The 19,990-nt window shown below is 43.1% G+C and overlaps 1 protein-coding gene and 1 non-coding gene across 4 annotated transcripts in view; both read right to left on the bottom strand.

Annotated features, from left to right (window-relative positions):
* The window catches only part of Dock5 (dedicator of cytokinesis 5), a 180,777-nt gene that overhangs the window by 106,719 nt on the left and 54,068 nt on the right, over nt 1–19,990 (bottom strand). For all 3 annotated transcript variants that reach the window (XR_012441570.1, XM_074055185.1, XM_074055186.1), the window contains exons 3-5: nt 13,166–13,206; nt 7,536–7,591; nt 5,496–5,592 (exon numbers count right to left, since the gene is read on the bottom strand). Coding sequence is in view for 2 of the 3 variants with exons in the window: in XM_074055185.1 (XP_073911286.1) it covers nt 5,496–5,592; nt 7,536–7,591; nt 13,166–13,206 (194 nt within the window). In the remaining variant the exon portion in view is untranslated. The remainder of the gene's footprint in view (nt 1–5,495; nt 5,593–7,535; nt 7,592–13,165; nt 13,207–19,990) is intronic.
* LOC141417092 (small nucleolar RNA SNORA5) lies at nt 14,041–14,171 on the bottom strand. The gene has a single exon (XR_012441712.1). It is a non-coding gene; the product is annotated as a small nucleolar RNA SNORA5 (small nucleolar RNA).

The following is a 19,990-nucleotide window of genomic DNA, read 5'->3' as shown; positions in this document are numbered from 1 at the left end:
ATAAAGGGCTGAAAGGAGCTGGGCAAGGTGTATCTCCCTGTCCCTTCAGTCCAAGCTGGAGGAAAAGACCAGGGCTGGGTGGGCAAATGCACCCTACAATGACACATCAGGGCAACAGTGACTATGTTATAGATTTGTCTCCTATACTTCTTAAGATGAAGTTGCTCTTTTGAGAAGTAGTGTGCCAGGTACTGTCCTGGGAATTTTATACAGATCATTCCACTGCAAGGCATACACTGTCCTTTAGGAGAGGAAAATACAAGGCAGGAGGTCAAGGGGCTTTTCTTAGGCTGCAGGATTAGCCAGGCGCCTCACCAATCTGAGTTCTTTCTATTTTGCTTTGTTTATTTTCAGTAACTATTACTGGGTTTGTTATTTCGTCTGAATGTAAAAATACATACACACTAAGGGAGGGAGGCAGAGTGGAAGAACTGGCTGGCCTGCCTGGCCTCACTGTCCACTGTCTTGGCATTTGACCAGGTGACCTCACTGATTAAGGCGTTTCCTCCTTTCCTGATCAACCACTGGGGAAACCCAGCACCACAGCGTAGGAAAAGCTCCTGAAAAACTGCAGCGAATTTGTACTCTGCCTTCTGGAAGGGTCTGTGCCTCCTACCTGAACCTAAACCAAGAAGGCTCACTACTGGTAATGGGAAACTTAGCCTGCTACAGAGCTCAAGGCCACTGTGCCTATGATGATTCTGGGAGACAAAGGAGTGGCCTTGGATAAGTGTGGCAAGAGGCTCAAAACCACTGGCCAGGCAGCAAAGTGGGGTGAGGGGGAAGCTATGAGCCAAGGCTGGCCGGAGGGAGGATGCCCAGACTGGCTACTGTTTCCAGCCCAGGCAGTGTCAAGAGTCACGTGCTCCCATCTGCAGAATCCTTGACAACCTTTCTGCAGGATGGCTTTAAAGCCACCATCTCTTCCTGCTCCCGTAGCCCTGGGGGGGTTCACAAGGGAGTTTCTGTATCACTTTGGCAGGGGAGTGAAATCCAGCAGTGGCTTGGAGACCTCAAGTGACTTGCTTTAACTCCCAGAGCTAGTGAGGACAGGCCCTGCAGAGGAAACCCAGCTTCCTAATTTCTAGGCTAGTGTCCTGCTCTTGCAGTCTGGTTCTTCCCCAAGGAAAACAGCAATATTACTATCAAAAAGAAAGAAGGCAACATGGGAGTCACAGTCTCTTTTCTACTTTGGGCAGGCAGGTTCCCGTCTCTTCCGGATGGTCACTCCCTTCCACTTTCAGGAATATTTATGATTATTCATATGGTTATTGTAGGACTGCTAAAAACAGCTAGACAAATAACTTTCCTTTCTAGAATAATCACCAGCATCTACACAGCTAGGTTTACTCTGGTTAGTAGATTGCATTTTCCCCTCATATAAGAATCTGGAAACTGGGCAGTGGCTCCCAACTGTAATCCCAGCTACTCGGGAGACACAGGTTGGAGGATCGAGGTCAGAGACAGGTCCCAGGAAAAAACTCAAGATCCTATCTAAAATATAACTAAAGCAAAAAAGGGCTGGAGGTGTGGCAGCCTAGAAAGTGCAAGGCCCTGAGTTCAAACTTCTAGTACTGTCCCTCAAAAAAAAATCTGGATTTGAAATATAAATTTCCAGTGAACACAGACTGAAAAGAACAGAACCAGAAACTGTATTTTGGAGAAATACATAGTTTCTAAGGCATAATAGGAGCTGTTAAATTAATCAAGCAGAGTGCAGTTCATAAAGTGTAGGAGGAAGAAATGCAAATGTTAATGTATACTGGCAGAATCTATACTTATCTTTTACACAGAGTAAAGAAACTTACACAATCAGAAAAGAAAACACTAACATGCACAAAGGAGAGAAAGGACATGAAAAGTGGAGATTTGGGTTCCCTGGAAACATAATCTGTGAGGTTTGCTATTCTGACATGCTAATTTTTCAAACAGAAGTTTAGGAATTCTGTGAATGCATTCAGAAGGAACTAGAAAAAGAGAGAGAAAGGCAGGATTAATAACAAACCCATGTGATGTGGATTGTTCCTACTGGAATAGCATGTATCAAAAAGCCAAAGCAGAATGCTCAATCCTATAAACAGAGTAAGAATACCTACTACAAAGGTCTTTTAGTCAATCAACAGCAGTTGTAAGGCTTTTAAAAATATTCAAGTGACAAAATAACTATTTTATTAGATTTTAAAATAAGATGAGAAACTGCTGACGGCTTTTAATCTGGGGTGGCGGGGGTGGGGGACTTTTCACTTAAATCCCCTTCCTGCTACTAAATAGCATAACTCCCACAGAGAAAATCTTCACCGAGTACTGATCGCCACTTAAGTACTAGGGGACTTTGGGAGCCCTTTTCACTGATTTCTCAGTTCTGTGCTTTCTTCTGTGGTGCTGGGGATGGAGCCCAGGATCTCACACAAGCTGGGCCAGTGCCACTCACAGTGCCATTTCTTAGTTCTACTCAACAGCCAGTCCTGCACAGTGGCTGGTGGATGTAGAGAGGACACAGGTGAGGAAATGAGCCTAACAGTTGTGTTTTAGCAAGAAAACAAAGTCTCCATTCAAATCTTTGCTCTGACATGTGACTTCTTACACCTTTTCTGAAATGCTTGGGACCAGAGGTATTTCAGACTTTGGATTTTTTTTTTTTCGTGGTACAGGGATTTGAACTCAGGGCCTACACCTTCAGCCATTCCATGAGCCCTTTCTTTTCGATGGGTTTTTTCAAGATAGGGTCTCATGAACTATTCGTGTGGCATGGCTTCGATCCTCCTGATCTCTGCCTCCTGGGCAGCTAGGATTACAGGTGTGAGCCACTGGCGCCCAGCTTGGATTTTTCTTGGGGGAGGATATTTGCATATAGACATAGTAATCAAGTTAAACAGGAAATTCATTTATGCTTCATATCTGCTTTCTACACAGAGCTTGAAGACAATTTTTATTCAATATTTTAAATCATCTTGCTCATGAAACAAAGTTTCACACAGGAGATCAGATGTGGAATTTTCCCCTTATGGCGTCTCACTGGGGCTCAAACATTGGGATTTTGGAGCATTTTGGATTTGTGCTTTTAGATCAGGGATGACTGCGGTTTGGATTGAGAGGGGATTGAGAGGGTTTGAATTTGCCTCCCTAGGGGTCATGTGCAGGAAGCTTGGCCCCAGCTTGCTGATGTTAAGAGGTGGTAGAACCTTTAAGAGTTGGACCTAGTGGGAGGTCACTTGGGGCATCACCCTCAGAAGGAACTGATATAGTTCTTAGGGGACCCTGGTTGGTTATCTCCTGGGGATTGTCACACAAAGAGCGAGACTCCTGTCTGTGCTCTGGCGTCTTGTCTTACCATGAGCCATGAGCTCCTATCATGGCGATGCCATCCACCACGAGGTCCTTACCACCAGAGCTACACTGATTCCAGAAATCAGGCCTTTGAGCCTCCAGATCTGTGCCCTAAATAAACCTCTTTTCTTTATAAATTATCCATCTCCAGGTATTTTATTATAGTAACAGAAAATAGACAATGCAGGGATGCTCAACTTATCGAATACATGTCACCCCTCGCCAATTTCCAGAAAGAGCATGTCAAGGAATGCACCCACATACATGCAAATCCCTCATCAGTCAACCCTGTTACATCCACTATTAGCCAATCAATTAACCAGAACCAGAGAGTGCTTTCAATGTAAGTGCAAGATGATTAATGCAGGCCACTACGCTGACACCAGCATCTCTACCCTCCCTGAGCTGATGATTTAGGAACTCAGCGCTCTCATCAACTAAACATAAAGAGATCAAAAGATCACCTTCACTGCAAGGCATTACGTCCCAAGGGTTAGAAGATGGCCTCAGCGGTGAGTGAGTCCAGAAGGAAACATACGGATTGGTGTGTTTAGAAGGCACATTATAAAGAAGAAAGGAAACAAAGCCTGGAACAGTAGGGGCAAGAAAGCATCATGTACTTTTCCATGGAAAGGCATGGTGATTTCTGCTGCTGCATTTGTCACGGGAAGCAACACTCCTGAGTGGAAATGGAGTATCTCACATGATCTCTGAGAGCATATGCTAGAACGTGCTTTTCATCACTGCTTTTAGTACACAGGGTCTAGCAGCAATGGGGGTGCTTCCAGTCACTCACTAAGACTGCCTTATGGGAGTTAAAATGAATCAACAAATGACCTCATGAGAACTAAATAAACAAGGCCACATAAAGACAAGAGAATGGTTCCCAGGTCATCACATCTAATCTACAACTTCTCTGAACTCATTCACATGTCTATCCAGAGACTATGTGTTGCTCTTCACATGAACTCCTGGTTATCCATAGAAGCCTGGAAACCATCTCCAAAAGCAAGACCCAGTGGGGCTCACGAACAAGGTCTCCAGGAAAAAGATGGCTTTAGAAAACAGTCTTTGTGGATTCCAATGTCTAGGAAAGAGCTTCCTGATCTGGAAAGGAGGCAGGCATGCTGACAATGACTTTGAGCACCCCGGCCACTTGTAAAATAGCTGTTCTCAGTCTGCTAATATTAAATGCTGGATTTACTGGGTCCTTGTCCTGGTACGTTATTTGCTACAAAGAAGTTATAAGGAAAAGAGGTCTTTTTTGGCTCACAGTTATGGTACAAAGCTGAGGAGTGGCATCTGATGATGGCTTTCTTGTGGGCAGAGTTCTGAGGGGGTTCAGGGCATCACATGCCAGGGACAGGGAGCATGCTTGTATTGCTCTGTTTTCTCTTTTTCTTCCTATAAAGCCACCAGTATTCCACCATGGGGGCCCTAAACTGATGACTTTATGGAATCCTAATCCCTGACCCCACCTCTAAACACCACGGTTGGGTCAAATTTCTACATTCTTAACACATTATAAAGAGGATTAAACTCCAACATGAGTTTCAGAGGAGACAAGCTATATTCAAACCATGGATGTCCCAACCGCAAACTTATACACAACTCACAACTATTGTTTATGATGGAGATTGTGTGCTGGTTCCTATGTAATTCCCTACTAAACTAGCAGGTGGTATTAGCAAATTCTGAGTTCAAACCAGTGTTGTAAGAAAGAGAACTGCAACTCTGACTGATCAGGCGGAGCGCTACTGGCTTCTGAACGAGTCCCTCTGTTTCCTTATTAACACATTAGTAACTATAATTGCACCTACTTAGTGGGAGTTACCATAAGGACTCACAGTTTCCAGCACTTAGGAAGTCCTGGGTAAGTGTTTACAGTCCGTACTCCGTCACTTTCACAATCGGCCTGCTTATCCACTGACAAAAGACTGAACTGATGATCACACTCACTTCCCTCTATAATCCCGTATCAATGACCCAACTAGGGGAAATGGGAACCAGCTGAATGCCAGCCATTGCGTGGTCCAGGGAAGATGCTTCTGCTCCACGCAGAGCTAATGAGGGACCAACACTGGCAGAGGACAGCTCTGCAGCACAACAGACAGGCTGAGGCCCCAGTAATAACGCCATGGCCAGCTTCGAACAGGGGAGAAACTCACCACATAGAGCTTGCGCCAGATGACCGCCCATTCTCGCAGAGTGCACGTGAGCTCCTGCACCAGCGGGAGCTCCCCGGGAATCACGGTCTCGTGCTGCCTGGAGAGAACCAATCAGAGACCGGCTTTACTGGATGTGATTGGAGAGAACCAATCAGAGACTAGCTTTACTGCACGTGACTGGAGAGAACCAATCAGACACATGCTTTACTGCACATGCCCGGAGATGCTTTTGACTCAACACTTCCTGACACTTGAACCCAGGAGCGAGGCTGCTCTGACATGAAGGAAAGCAATCCTACCCAAGGAGGGACACGTGCAGTGGAGGGCACTGGGACACATCTAGGCATCGGAGAAAAGAGAAGGAGTTTAAGAGAGCTCAGCCTTCAAACTGAACTCGGTGCTTGCCTCCCTACCTTGGTTTTCTCTGGGAGCCTCAATGACCAAGCCAGGCTGGCTTAGGGACCCTCAGATGGAAGCTAAAAATCAAGTTCTTTACTTGGTTCCACTGAGCAGCTGTTTCGTTTAGAAAGGTGGGTGGAGGTGTACCTGGCACAAGGTCGGGGGCAGTGACCTTGCCCGTGACCTGCTGGCAGGGCCTGAGTCATGCCCTCCTCTAGAATGGCCTGGGTTTTCTTCTCATCTGCTGTTTCTAACCATAGGAAATACAGATCTGTCAAAGTCCTTGCTTATAGTAGACTTATTCTAGGTTTATTCACATAGATCCTCTCTGGAATTTCTATGATTAGCAAAAGGAGAAAGAGCAAGAGCAAGGGAACAAACGGGAAGAACGGGAGGAATGAGGGACCAACACTGATGCTTAGCAAAGTGTGGATTTCAGGAAGAGTGAGGTAATGTGTTAGGATGAACGTGACTCATGAAACCCAGGCATATTCACTATGAAAAATTACAGACGGCCCTGACTTAGGATGGTGTGATTATGATGGTTTGAAAGCTTATCCATACAGCTCTTTTGTTTTTCACTTTCTGTACAGTATTCAATAAATGACATGAGGTACCCATGTCACATAGGCTCTGTGAGAGATGAGTTTCCCAATTGCAGACTAATGTAAGTATTCTGAACACACTGAAGGTAGGCCAGACTAAGCTATGATGTTTGGTAGTTAGGTGAATTAACTACATTTTTACTGCCTTTAGCAGTAAAAATGCTAGTGTATATTAATTGTACATAATGGGTTTCATAGTGACACAGTAACTCATATTTTTAATGTACAATGGGTTTATCAGGAGGTAACCACATGGTTAGAGGAACATTTGTCTCTGTTATCTGAGTAGCAAATTTAACTGGGCAGCCTACATTTCATCTGGCAACCTTAGTTAGGTGGAACAGGCCTCCCACTGTGCTTTCCTCCAATGTGACAAGTGATACTTGGAGGCTGCGCAGGAATTGCCCACTGGAAAGAGGACTTCTTCAGGAGGAGAAGGAGACCTGGTACTTGGTCCTAGTTCTGCCAAGGAAGAGCCATATGAACTTGAGCACCTCTCTACCTCTGGCCTTAAATGAGGATGCTAAGCTTAGGACCAAAAATATTCTCTCTAGCTTTGAGATTATGTGACTCTGTGACCCAGCTGTCCATTCCTCCCCTACTCCATGGAGATCAGTGTGGATTTCACGCCTACCTCTCCTATTGCCTCCTTAATTCTCTTGCCCATGGATGGCCATGGAATGATGAACTCAGCTGCCTCCCTCTCCCACTTTGGCTGAGTGTGTCACTCTTCTTATGTGCCACAAAGGCAGTGCTTCCCAGGACAAATGAAATGGCAAGAAGTTAGGACAAAAATGGAACAGTAAACCCAAGAGGAAGGAAGGCCCTCAGCTCATTACTAGGGGAAGGATGCCAGGAAGGAACAATGATAGAAAGAGAAAGCAGAGGAAGGAATCACATCAGGAAAATATTTTAAGTTGTTTCTCTCTCATAGAGAAATGGAACCGATGAGATGGGAAAAATATTAATGGCCTTTCTTCTATGATAATCTTATACCTTTATCACCTTTTAGGAGTCTTCCTTGACTGGAACTTACCCTCGGTCTTCCACAGTTGCCTCTTTCAAATGAATGTACGTTTCAGGGAAAATACCCTATGGAAAAAAGAACTTTGCTTAGGCAACTATTTAATAAATGAATCCCAAAGTCAGGAGCAGCAAGAATAATTGGGAACACCTTGACCACAGGGACATTCTCCCTCAGTTTTGCAGGACATCAGTAACATTGACTTGCTACCTCAACAAAGGCATAATGGAAACACTGAAAGGCAGAAATTAAGATTCAGGTTCAGAGTGCATAGGATGTTTCATAAATAAAGAGGCAGAAATGTCCCCATCGGCTCAGAGCTTTATCAATGTAAGAAGTTGAATAGTGAGGTCGTAGAACTCCTCCAGATCCATGCAGGAGAAGCTTTGCAGTAAAGGGTCTCACGCGGTAAGTGAGGTGGATGGATATGGAGGACAAAGTAGCCCAAGAAATTATCATGGCTTTCTAAAGAAGTTCCCTCAATACTCTCAACCAATGCAACCAAATTAAAGATACTAGTTATCTGGTTACTTTCAGCATTTCACAGTCTCAAATTGTTCCCCCTTTTATATCCCTAAGAGGCAACTGTACATCAGTATTGTGACATTGCCCATGCAGCAAAATAAGGCCCAAAAAAACAAAGTGGAAGACATGAAACCACTGGGTAGAAGCTAAGCAGCTGAGGATGAGATCTACCAGTGGGCATCATGTCATCCTTGTGTGTTTTCTTATATACCAAAAGCTCTTGCTGTTTCACTGTGTAATATGTTCATGGACCAGGAGAGGAGACATCATCAGGAGAAGGCATTGCCAACCTCTCCTTCTTATAAGGCTGACATGCCAAGGCTGACCAGGAAGAAGAGGAACCTAACCAGGCATGGGCTCATGCCTGTAATCCTGCCTACTCAGGAGGTAGAGACTGGGAAGATTGAAATTTGAGGCCAGCTTGGGCAAAAAGTTGGTAAGACTCCATCTCAAACAATAAAAGCTGAGCCTGTCATCCCAACTAGGCAGGAAGTATAAATAGGAGGATCCCTGATTCAGGCTGGCTTGGGCATAAACTCAAGACCCTATTTGAAAAATAACTAAAGCCAAAAGGGCTGGGAGCATGGCTTAAGTGGTAGAGCACCTGTTTAGGAGGCACAAGGTCCTGAGTTCAAACCCCAGTACTGAAAAAAAAAAAAAGAACCTGCTTTGCTGGTATCTCCACTCAAGTGCTCTCAGCTCTGCTCCTGGAAGAACTAATATGAAGTAAATTTTATGGACACTACGTGTCAGGGGTGTGGGGTATCCCACTGCCCAGAGGACTGTGGTTAAGTGTACATGTGCACCCTGTGACCCTTAATAGGATGAGAAACCAACGAGTGTCAACAGGGCTTGCTCTTGTGTCCAGTTTCACATACTATATTTGTCTGTATAATACTCTTTCTCCCTTTTCATCCTTTGCCAATAAAACAGGAAACAGAAAGAACGCTGGGGATTAAGCTGCTCCCAGTATGGGTGATGACAGAGCGGATCCTGCAACTGCTCAAGGCAAAAGCAAAAGGGCACATCTGCTACCAACCAGGCAGAAGGGACCACAAAGAAACCGCATGCTTTCTCCTCCTTGCATGCAGAAAGGGGTGTGAATGTGTGTGTGTGTGTGTGTGTGTGTGTGTGTGAATGATAAAGAACAGTCACACACAGGAGATGACCCTGAGCTCTTTCATTACAGGTATTGGATGCAGAGTGGTTTGAGAAAGCTGATCAAACAGTAAAACACAAGCAAAAATTCAATGTATGTGTAATTCATTTTGAACCTGACTTCTGAAGCTCTGAAGCCCTCTATCTGTCCTTAGGCAATCTAAGGGGCAGTGGACATTCCTTCTGTTGCTGAGCAGAGACCCATGATTTGTTGACTGTCATTTCCATAGAGATTTAGACTTGGCCATCCAGAATTCTCCTTGGGGATGTGATACTAAGTGGAAGAAGCCAGTCACAAAAGACTTCAATGAGCCACGTGGAGCAGTCAGGTTCACAGAGAGAAAGTAGAATGGGGGTTGCCGGGGGCTGCAGGAAGGGGGACAAGGAATTAGTGTTTAATGTGCACAGAGCTTCAGTTGGGGAAGATGAAAAGGTTCTGGAGATGGTGGTGGTGGAGGCAGAACAGTGTGAATGGACTTGATATGGTGAGCTATACACTTAAAGATGGTTAAGATAGCAAAACTTGTGTTATATACTGTTAGACCACAAAATAGTCCAGAACTCATTTAAAAAAAAAAAAAGAGGGACTTTGGGTAGGGATGATCTGCTTAAAGTAGCAGCTATACCGTTAAAATAAGTTGTAACTGGGCTGGAGGTATAGTTTGGTGGTATAGCATATGCCTAGCATGTGTGAGGCCCTGAGTTCAGTGGTACAGCATATGCCTAGCATGTGTGAGGCCCTGAGTTTTATCTTCCTGGGGAGGACCAACCAATCAACAAATAAACCAAACAACAACAAAAACCCAAACACGTAACATTGCTGTTCCTAAGGTACATCTTTGCAGAATGGTTTTCAAATCAAGATGGTGAAGAGCAAATTAAAATTTTCATACATTCATAATCTGATAATTCACAATGGTAACTGAACTCCACTAATAATTAGGAGACATTCAAGACAGAAGTATTGAGAACTGCAAACAGTGATGGTCTTATGACATCTAAGCTGATCGTAAGCAAATAACTCATACTTCTGTACACGTGAAGACATGGACATTGAGAGGATATCACTACCCTGCCGTTTGTAGGCATCCTAGTGCCATGACAGTACTTGGTCATTTATAGTCATTTATTCACACTGGTAAAAGTGATGCTTATAGAACTTTTCCTACACCACTGTGGCATACAAAAAGCCAGAGCAAACCTGGGTCATATATTTCAGATTTACAGGCTATCTCTCAATGGAACTTACTTAAATTAAAAAAAAGAATAATGATTTTTCTAGATACTGCCCTTATCCACACTCCCACAATTCTGCCAGGATCAATAATCAGCTTCTTCAAAGCTCCTGCTTACTCAATTTGTAAAGCCACTAGCTCCTTTTATCACCACTCTAAATGGCTAGGTCTGCTTATAACTGACACCAAGAATTTCTATTAAAACAATGGGCCTTTCAAATAGCTCTTCTGCTAAGACAGGAAAAGGAGGTGCACGCATGAGAAAACTGTCCCTAATGGGCTGGATTTCTTAATGAGGGGTGTCAAAAGCCAAGCAACTCACTACAACTAGCTTTGAGTTCTATTTTCCTTGGATCTCTTCATAAGAAAGACATTTCAACTTAAAACACCCAAAACATCAATGCATTCTTTTTGTTTGTGTCTTTGTGTGTTGTATTAGTTTTTCTTTATCAAGAACAAAGAGAACCTTTTACTGAAATAACTCTGCTAAAGGGTGAAATTTTAAGCTTAAAGAAAGGTTGTAAGAGCCCTCTAATGCATATAAAAATATTAAAAACATATCTAGAACTCATTTAGATGCTTGTAGGGTATCCTGCCTGTCTACTTTTGGTTTGGTTTTTGTTTATTTTGGTGGTTTAATATAGGGTTTGAAGTCAGGGCTTGTGTTTGCCAAGAAGGCTCTTTACCACTTGAGCCATAACCCAGCCCGACCTGTCTATTTTTCAAAGCAGATGACAGGGCACTACTAGCTCAATGGATTTGGATCTGTTAAAGAAATCACAGGACACTTTAGAAACCAAGCACTTCCATGCTAGAAAGAATCCTTACAGGCAAAGTGTAGATCTAAAAGGGAAGACTTGGATCTGAGGCAGTTTCAAACTTGTGACATTTATCATTAAAAAACCAACAACGGTGTTTTTCTTTATGTTCCATCTAATTTTGTCTGAGAATGGGTTTTGTTATAAAGAAGGATTGGGCCGGGTGCCGGTGTCTCAGGCCTATAATTCTAGCTACTCAGGAGGCAGAGATCAGGATGATCGTGGTTCGAAGCCAGCTGGGGCAAATAGTTCGTGACACCTATCTCGAAAACACCTACCACAAAAAGGGCTGGTGCAGTGACTCAAGGTGTAGGCCTTGAATTTAAGCTGGTACCACAAACAAACAAAGAAACAAAATAAAAAAAAAAAAAAAGAAGAATTGGGATGTAAGTGACATGAATATTCTCTATCAAATTCAGAACTTCAATGTTGCTAACTCTTACTGCACCCTGAATTAACTGCCAGTTCAGTAATCAGGAGTAAAATAAACACAGGGCTGGCCAGCCCCAAGCCCAGCAGTGGCCTGTGCCAGGCACTGTCGCTCTGAGATCCTCTCGGAGGAGTCTTCTCTTGCTTTCCCTCTCCAGCTCGTCTGAACACGCTAAAGTGGGCGACATGAAGTGAAAACAGCTCAGCCGGGCGTGAAGATACACGGCACGAGAGTCTCACAGTACACAGAAAAGATTAGCATCGGGGTTTGGGAAGGACAAAAAGACCAAGACTGGAGGACATGCCCAGCCTGCACAGCAAACTCTTTTGTTTTGTTGAATGACTGAATTTTCATTAAGAGTGAAATGTGTGCACACACCAGTGTGCCAGCAGAGAGTGTGACCGAGGAACCAACGACCTCGGTCACACTCAGCCCTGGTGTTTCACGGCCTCTCCTTTGTAGGAAGGCATTTTGGGGACCCTGTGCCCTTTGGAAAGTTGGGTGTCCAATATTACCCCACCTATGCGGGATTAGTTCTAGCTCCCTCTGTGGGTTTTTTTCCCCTCCTCCCATCTTGATAAATTCAAGTGTTTCTCTCACCCCTTTCCTACTTTACTGTTGTGCCTGTGAGCTAATTGTGAAATAATAAGGGCCTCTTGACTGTTCTCTTTCAAAAGAAAGTGCTGACATGCTATGCTGCCCCAGCGAGCAGTATCAAAGGAAAAGCACTGACAGAGCCTAAAATAAACCGAGGGGGGCATTAACACGACTAATAAACTTCCCTTGGCTTGACAATTAGTAGCTTTGACACTGGGAAATGGAACAGTCTACATCAGGACTTTTCAAACTCTGCCCATGGTAAACAGTAAGAGATACATTTTTATGGCAGCCCATACTACACATCAAATACATAAAATGGAACAGAAATGTGTGAAATGCATGAACATTTACACCTAAGGTAAAAGTGTCATGAAGCAATACTCACCATTGGCCCCATTGCCTTCTGTCTTTTTCAGTAACATGTTGGTCGTCATCTACTATACTGACTTCACAGTGAATTACTAGGGTGGTGGGACTCAGTTTAGAAATCACTGCTCTGGTTTGTCCACTTACAGTGAAGGAGAGAATCTGGGAGACCCCCTCAGCTCTGGAATTTTAGCATTGCAGTGAAAGATGCAGGGAGATGAGCACCTCCCCACCCGAAAGTTCACACTGGAATGTTGTTACTGTTTTAGCTCAGCTGAGGGATGGGAATAAGAAGTCATCCAGGACCTTCTTGAATTGAGCAAATACAGTGATAAGATTTACACCATTATTCTTGGACATTGAAGTCAGACAAGTTGCTTCCAAAGCAAAGAAAAACCCATGAAAGAGAAAGCAAGCTAGGTCTAGGGCGAGAAGGAAAGGGATCAAGAAGAACAATGCAAAACTAGTAGCACTCAAACAAAATTTTAAAATTCAAATGAGAAGCTGTACCTTTTTAGATTTATTCTGGAGAGTGTACCCTCTGTACCAACCTGTCAGGGGATAAGAGAACAAAAATTTTTATGTTTGCAAGAATAACATAAATATATCACCAATATACATTCTCTTTTTTATTAGCAATACTGAGACAATTTAGCATACAAGATATTAAAATATTCATTATACAGTCAAGGTTCCATTTTATATTTTTAAAATAACTATAGGATTTAAAATTCACTTAGAAACAAGCCATCTCTACTCCTTTGGAGGAAAGACAGAACAAAAGCAAGACAGAAGGCAGCCCAACCTCTCCACACCTCAATACCATGCAGTCAGTCGCCCACCTTTGCAAGAATGAGCACTCAGTTTCATTATAGATTCTGCAAGTCACCTTACACCATTAAAATAGACACATTAAAATAATTAATATTGGCTTTCTCATTCTTCTCCATCTCCAGGTTAAGAACCATTAGTCTGGATGAATTTTAAGTTGGAGCAGCAAACTCTATCTTTATAAATATTTGCACCTAAAAAATTCAAATGATAAAGCAACATTTTATGTAATTCTTGGTAATGCTATAAGAATTCTATGAGATTTCTATGTGATTTTATGGGTTTGCTGAGGCTTTAGGTAAAGCCATTTATATTAGCTATTTGGTGGTACTGGGGTTTGAGCTCAGAACCTAGGGCTGTGTTTGCTAGACAAGCAGCTCTACCACTTGAGTCTTGCCCCCAGTTCTTGCTTTGCTTTGGTTATTCTTCAGATAGGTCTCATGATTTATATGGGAAATGGCCTCAGACCGCAATCCCCCTACCTACGCCTCCATCAGGAGCTAGAATTGTAGACAAGCACCAACAAACTTGGCTTGTTTTTTGTTTTGTTGCTACAATGTCTGCAGCCAAACTTGTCCCCAGGTGCCAGGGCAGGAGATCCAGAGTTCATAAGCAGCAGAGTTTGATGTGGCAGCCATCTGGGCCAGCCCCCACCATGACAGGGGATGAATTTGACTTGACTGCAACTGGCTTATTTCTGAGATGGGATCTTGTTCACTTTTTGCTGGGGCTGGCCTCAAACTGCAGTCCTGCAGATCTCTGCCTCCTGAATAGCTAGGATTATAGGGTGTGAGCCATTGAGCGCAGGTCTAACTTCTTTTTAAAAATTCCAATACAAGCATAGATACCTAGATACTTTCCCACCAGTTATCATAGCTCATACAATCTATTCTGCCTATAAACATATTTTTATTAAAAATTATTGAACACCTAGTATGGACAGTTCACTGAGATAATTTTCCTTATCCCCATGCTCATCAACTAAGGTACCAATGTGGTCCTCTTGCCTACGAAAACCTGACTGTAACTAGCACATGTGTAAGTCAGCCACATTCTCACAGGGAGTGGAGGCAAACTGTAATTAGACTTAAGGTATTTGCCAATAGGGTTTTAAAACTTTCTTGCAATTTGTTCCATATGAAACAAACCAGAAAACAGCCACATAATCTATGCTCTATATAAACAGACAGCTGAATTTATCGTCTTTGGGTATAGATTCAATATTTTCACAAATTCTAAACTGTCAGTAGCATTCAAAGATTCAGTAAAAGGCTTTGCAGTGTGTTGCAGGGAAGGTAGAGTGGGGGCTCTGCTGTAGAATTGTGATCTGTGTCAAGTTACGGGGTGGAGAAAAACATATTTGGGAAGCATTGACAAATTTCTCCCCAGGGCTCAAGGTCTGTGCCAAGTTGGACACACTTGCTCAGCTCTGCTAAAACATGAAGACGGTTTTGCATGAGTGATTAGCATCAAGGATGACTCTAGGGCCAAGCTGAGAAACACCACTTTGGTCTCTTCCAAGCAGTTTTCATCTTTCTAGGCCCATAAAGCCAAGACCTCATGATACAGACTTTAATTCAGAAAAGAATTTATCTGTCCTTTTGTAAGTAGTATTTTACAGAGCCATTCATCAGAGAATTATGCTTCCTAAACCTGTCATTTCTGAAAAGCTCCCTTTGAACCTCCTAGCTTTCCTCTAGAATTATGAGATGTGTGTAACTGCTACAAAAAAAAAGCACAAAATTATCATTTGTGAAAAGTGAATTTGTAAAAGTGAACTCTCATTTGCATGGCATCAGGTAGTTAAAAAACATAATCTCTGAGTTTTAACCATTTTCTGACTACCAAGACTCTGTAAGTTCAATTGCTAATAACCACAGGGGATGCAGAAACAGCTCCAAGTGTGTTTGCAATTTCCTCATACCCAGGCTGGTTGAAATTCAAACAAGAACACCATTTAACAACTATCTCAAATATGTAAAATTAGATGATCATAATTAAACACAGAACATTCTTAGACTTCAAAACACATCATGACTGAAGAGGCAGCAGAGGTTGTATCAAGCAGCTGTGATGGCCGGTAGTGTCAAATGGCTTGTGGAATGTCACATGCTCTCTTAAATTATTGCATTTTAAAAATAATGGGACTGGTAGGTGATGGTGAGTCTGGAGAGGACTCCTACCTACATTTACGTAAAATGACAATCTCAAAAAGTTAAGTTTGCAGCAATGATGGTGAACTCCGAAAGCTGTTTATGTTAAGTGTTGCTCATACAGGAGGTTAAGAAGTCATTTCTCTCTTCCTAGGACTGCCCCCATCCAAAATAAAAAAACTGTCTCCTCTGATTTAAAAACATCAGAGATCCTAATTCCCACTGTCAAAATCACTTACCTTATCTCACTTCTTCAAGGGGTACAGTACTTGCCTATCAAGTACACGGCCCTAAGTTCAAACCTCAATACTGAAAAAAGAACTCATAAATAAGGTGATCTGACAGATAAAGACAGTTCTAAGAGAATGAAGTGCTCAAACAGAATGCCTGGTTACGTGGGCTATTCTGTTAGATAAGGTCATCAAAGAAAGATCACTTGGAGGTGCTGAAAGGAAGCAGGCATGAAAATATCTGAGGAAAGAAACTTCTAGACAGAAATATCCACATAGAAAGCAGTGAGGCAAAAGTAAGCTTGAGGTTCAAAGACAGCCTGTTGCGTGAGAGAGGGAAATAGAGGAGGCAATGGAAGATGGTAGTGAGAGGTGTGATTCTTGACCATGGTGCCCTTTAGACTCACCAGGGAACTTTAAAAAATACTGATGCCTGGGCCTCGTCCCCCCAATATTCCGGTTTAACTGGACCCAGGCTTAGTGCTCCTCAAAAGATGCGCTGGTAATGCTAATGCCCAGCCAGAACTGATTACCACAGGTAGAGGAGCAATTTGGTTATATTCAAAGTATGGTGATAGGCATTGGAGGGTTTTAGATGTCATCGTGCCTTATGCTTCTAAAAGAGCACACTGGCTGCTATACAAGAATGGAGCATGGGAGGTGAAACATAGAGGAAGAGGAACACTTAGGAGACTGGTGGTGAAAATGGGGAGAAATGAAAATATGCATGATATATTTTGGAATCAACAGGTGTTGCTCATGAGTTCACTGGCAACAGCCATGAATGGGGAAGGAAAGGCAAATATTCAAGAGTATTATTTAGCTCTTGGATTTAAGTTACTGGGTGGGCAGCATTACTCATTGGTAAAGGAAAACCTTGGGGAATGGGAGAAGGAAATGGCAGGTGTATCTTGACCCTTGGCTCTCCTTCTTGAACAAAGAAATCCTGCAGCTCTGAGGTGGAACAGAGCAACCTGGGTATTTGCAATGGGAGATGGGAGGGCATCTAGGGGACAAGACTGGCATGGCAGGTCAGAACTCAACCAGAATCATCAATGCTAATTATAATAATGCTTAAATAATAAAAACTATTACTTAATAGCTGAACATATTAAAAGGAAGTAAACACTTCTTATCAGAAACCTTGAGTGTGAACCAAAGGTCAGTCCATAGAGAACCTAGAAAAATGGAAGTGGCTCTGGAAAAATGTATTATTCAAGAAAAGAAATGTGATCAGGGCACGGCCACTGCTGCTGGTGCTACACAGGCACAATAATCCAAACAAACTCACTTAAAAATTATGATATATCTACATTGGGTTACTGGTTTTAGGGATGAATGGTTGGTGGGGTGTGCAAGAGAGCTAAGTCCTATCTTCCATAATAAGAAGTCAATAAATAAAAGTGAAAATGGAAATGCCAAGTCATAAAAGCTCAATTATTTAGAAATGAAGAGGAATACACCACAAAAATTTCATGAAAGAGTTGAACGATTTCAAAGAATTGAAATGTCTCAGAAACAAAGAGGCTCCAAGCTGAGGGAGTGGCTCAAGTGGCAGAGTGCCTGCCCATCAAGCTCAAGGCCCTGATTTCAAACCCCAGTACCACAAAAAAAAAAAAGTAGAAATGAAGAGAAGCTGTTTTTTTAACAACTAGCCTTATAAAAAATGATTTGACTTTTAAAATTATATATACTTACGACTGATGAAATCAAAGCACCAGAGGATGGCTTTGAAATTGCCTCTGAAACAAGTTTGAGTAGTGTGAACAGTCACAGAGCTTGTTTCCCGTTACTTTTCTTTTTCTTGCATCTCCCTGAACACATTCTTCATCTCCATCACTCATAGCACTCTAGCACTAAGTCTCCATGAACGTTTGCCATTGCTAGAGATTCAAGCACAAACTTGTGTTCATTTACTCGGTCAACAAATAGCTATAAATGCTCAGAAAGCAAGGCACACAACACCTCCATGTCGTCATCTCACTTTATAATGGAAAGAAAAGAGAACACACATACACATAAACACACAAACATACTAACGAAAAAGTGAATTTCATACGGGGCTAAAAGTTATGAATGAAAGAAAGAGGACAAGGCTGACACATGGGGTGCAGCTAGCTAGACAGCCCTCTCTGAGAAGGTCTGTGGGAGCTGGAAGATTTACCTGACTCGTGGCTGGTCATGCATTAAACATAAAAACACATGCTGAACACGAGTGCATCAGGCACTGGCTCCAAGGAGGAAGGAAACAGGTCCATAAGCAAGTAACTAAATACAAAAGGGCCTTTAATGGACTGCTTGGAGATCCTGGTGCACAAAGGAGAGAGTTATAAACAGGGACAGTCTGCAGCAATTATTGTGGCCTCACAGAAGACACTGGAACAATGATGGTATCATTGGATGTGTAAGTTATGGAGTGGTCTGTAAAAGTGTCCTTTACTTCACCATCACAGGATAAATCAGCTTTCCCCCATGTACACATATAAAAGATCTATAAATTATGTTTATCCTCCAGGAATTAAAGACCAGAAACCAAGAGGGAGCTACTGTTCCCGGCAGCCACATGACAGGGGTAAGGGGGGCGGAGGATACATGGAGGAGGAGCTGTTTTCTTATGTGGTATGTGTCTGTTGGCTTAATTAAACCAAGGTCAAAGGCTGCTTCCCCAGTAGGCCAGGTGAACCTGTTAAGTTACCATGGTCAGCATCTACCCTCCCATCCCCAGGGAGCAGTGAGCAGAAGCAGCTGGGTGTACACCTCTCCCAGGCTCCCAGGGGGCCGGCTCAGTCTGAAATCCCTCCTTACAGAGGACAGTGGCTGCACCTCTCCCCTCTCCCCACTCCCATAGCCCCGGCTCTGCATGCATCCCTACTCCAAATGCACTGGCCATCTCAGTGGGCTTTTGAAAATAAACTCAAAGGCAGAAAGTCAAGAGATGCAAAGATGGTAAAAGACCATTATTATTATTTTTTTTTTTTGGCAGGTTTTCGTGAGACCAATCAGTCTTCCTGGGTAGTTATCTTTGAGACAGGCAGATGAGGCCGATGGCTCTGAGGCACAGTTGAAAAAGCTTGTCCAAGGTCAACTGGTGATTTACTCTCTAAGCTGCAGATACAAACACAGGTCTTTCCCCTGTCATCCATGGCTCTTCCCCTTATAGCAAGGTGCCACCCCATGACCATACTGGGGGTGGGGACAGCAAAGGGGACACTTCCTCAATGCATGGCCTCTCAGGTGACGTAAGCTTAGCCACCAGATCTTGTCGGCATGAAATACATATGCACAAGCACACCATCCAAGTGGGAAAGAAAGTGATATGGTTTCCAACTTTCATTTTTTACACCTGAAAAGTACCTGGGATTTGCAGACCTGGCATACAGCAAGCACTCAATAAATGTGTGATGAATACACCAAGGAGAAAGCAAAGGCCTCTTTGAGTTAGGGCAAAGCATCAGACAGCCTGTTGCATCCACAAAATACAATCCAACTGCAAGGCTGGAGTTGGTAGAGCTGGCCAGGGCCAGAGCACCCCAACTTTGAGGCCAGGATGTCCAGAAGACAAGACCATGCTTGCTCGTGAGGAGAACTGGAGTGGGATGGAAAGCATTGGTTCTCCGTTCCGACTCCACACTATCCATTTCTTCCTCTGTCAATTTAAAGTAGGCTCTGATCTCTTAAACTTCCTTCCACAAACAATATTTTCTCTTTTCTTTGTATCTTGTTACCCCACAAAATCTAACTCAATGGCTAAAAATGCCATGGAGGTTTCTTCTGGTTGCCTACAATAGATGGTACTAGAAGACAGAGAATTTCATTTTCAACCAGAAATACTAGTGCAGGCAAGCAGAGGGATCGGTCCAGGCATGACAGGGGAGGAGCAGGCCAAACCACAGTGGACAGAACAGAGAAGATGACACATTGAAATGTCCGAGGTGAAACGAGGAGACCTCTCTGTGTGCCTTCAGTGACACATTTCCTCCAGTTTGGTCGGCACTGTTGCTCAGTTTGCTAATTCCTTTTGTGTTTTCTGGATGTGGCTCTTTTTCTTTCTTTTTAAAGCAAAGTAATCCTGCCAGTAGTTAGTTCTTTTTGCTACAAGTCTAACTTCCCTCTTCTAGGCT

This window comes from Castor canadensis, chromosome 14 (assembly GCF_047511655.1).
Source record: "Castor canadensis chromosome 14, mCasCan1.hap1v2, whole genome shotgun sequence".
In the NCBI taxonomy this organism is placed as follows: domain Eukaryota; kingdom Metazoa; phylum Chordata; class Mammalia; order Rodentia; family Castoridae; genus Castor; species Castor canadensis.
This window is presented reverse-complemented; position numbering and strand designations above follow the sequence as displayed.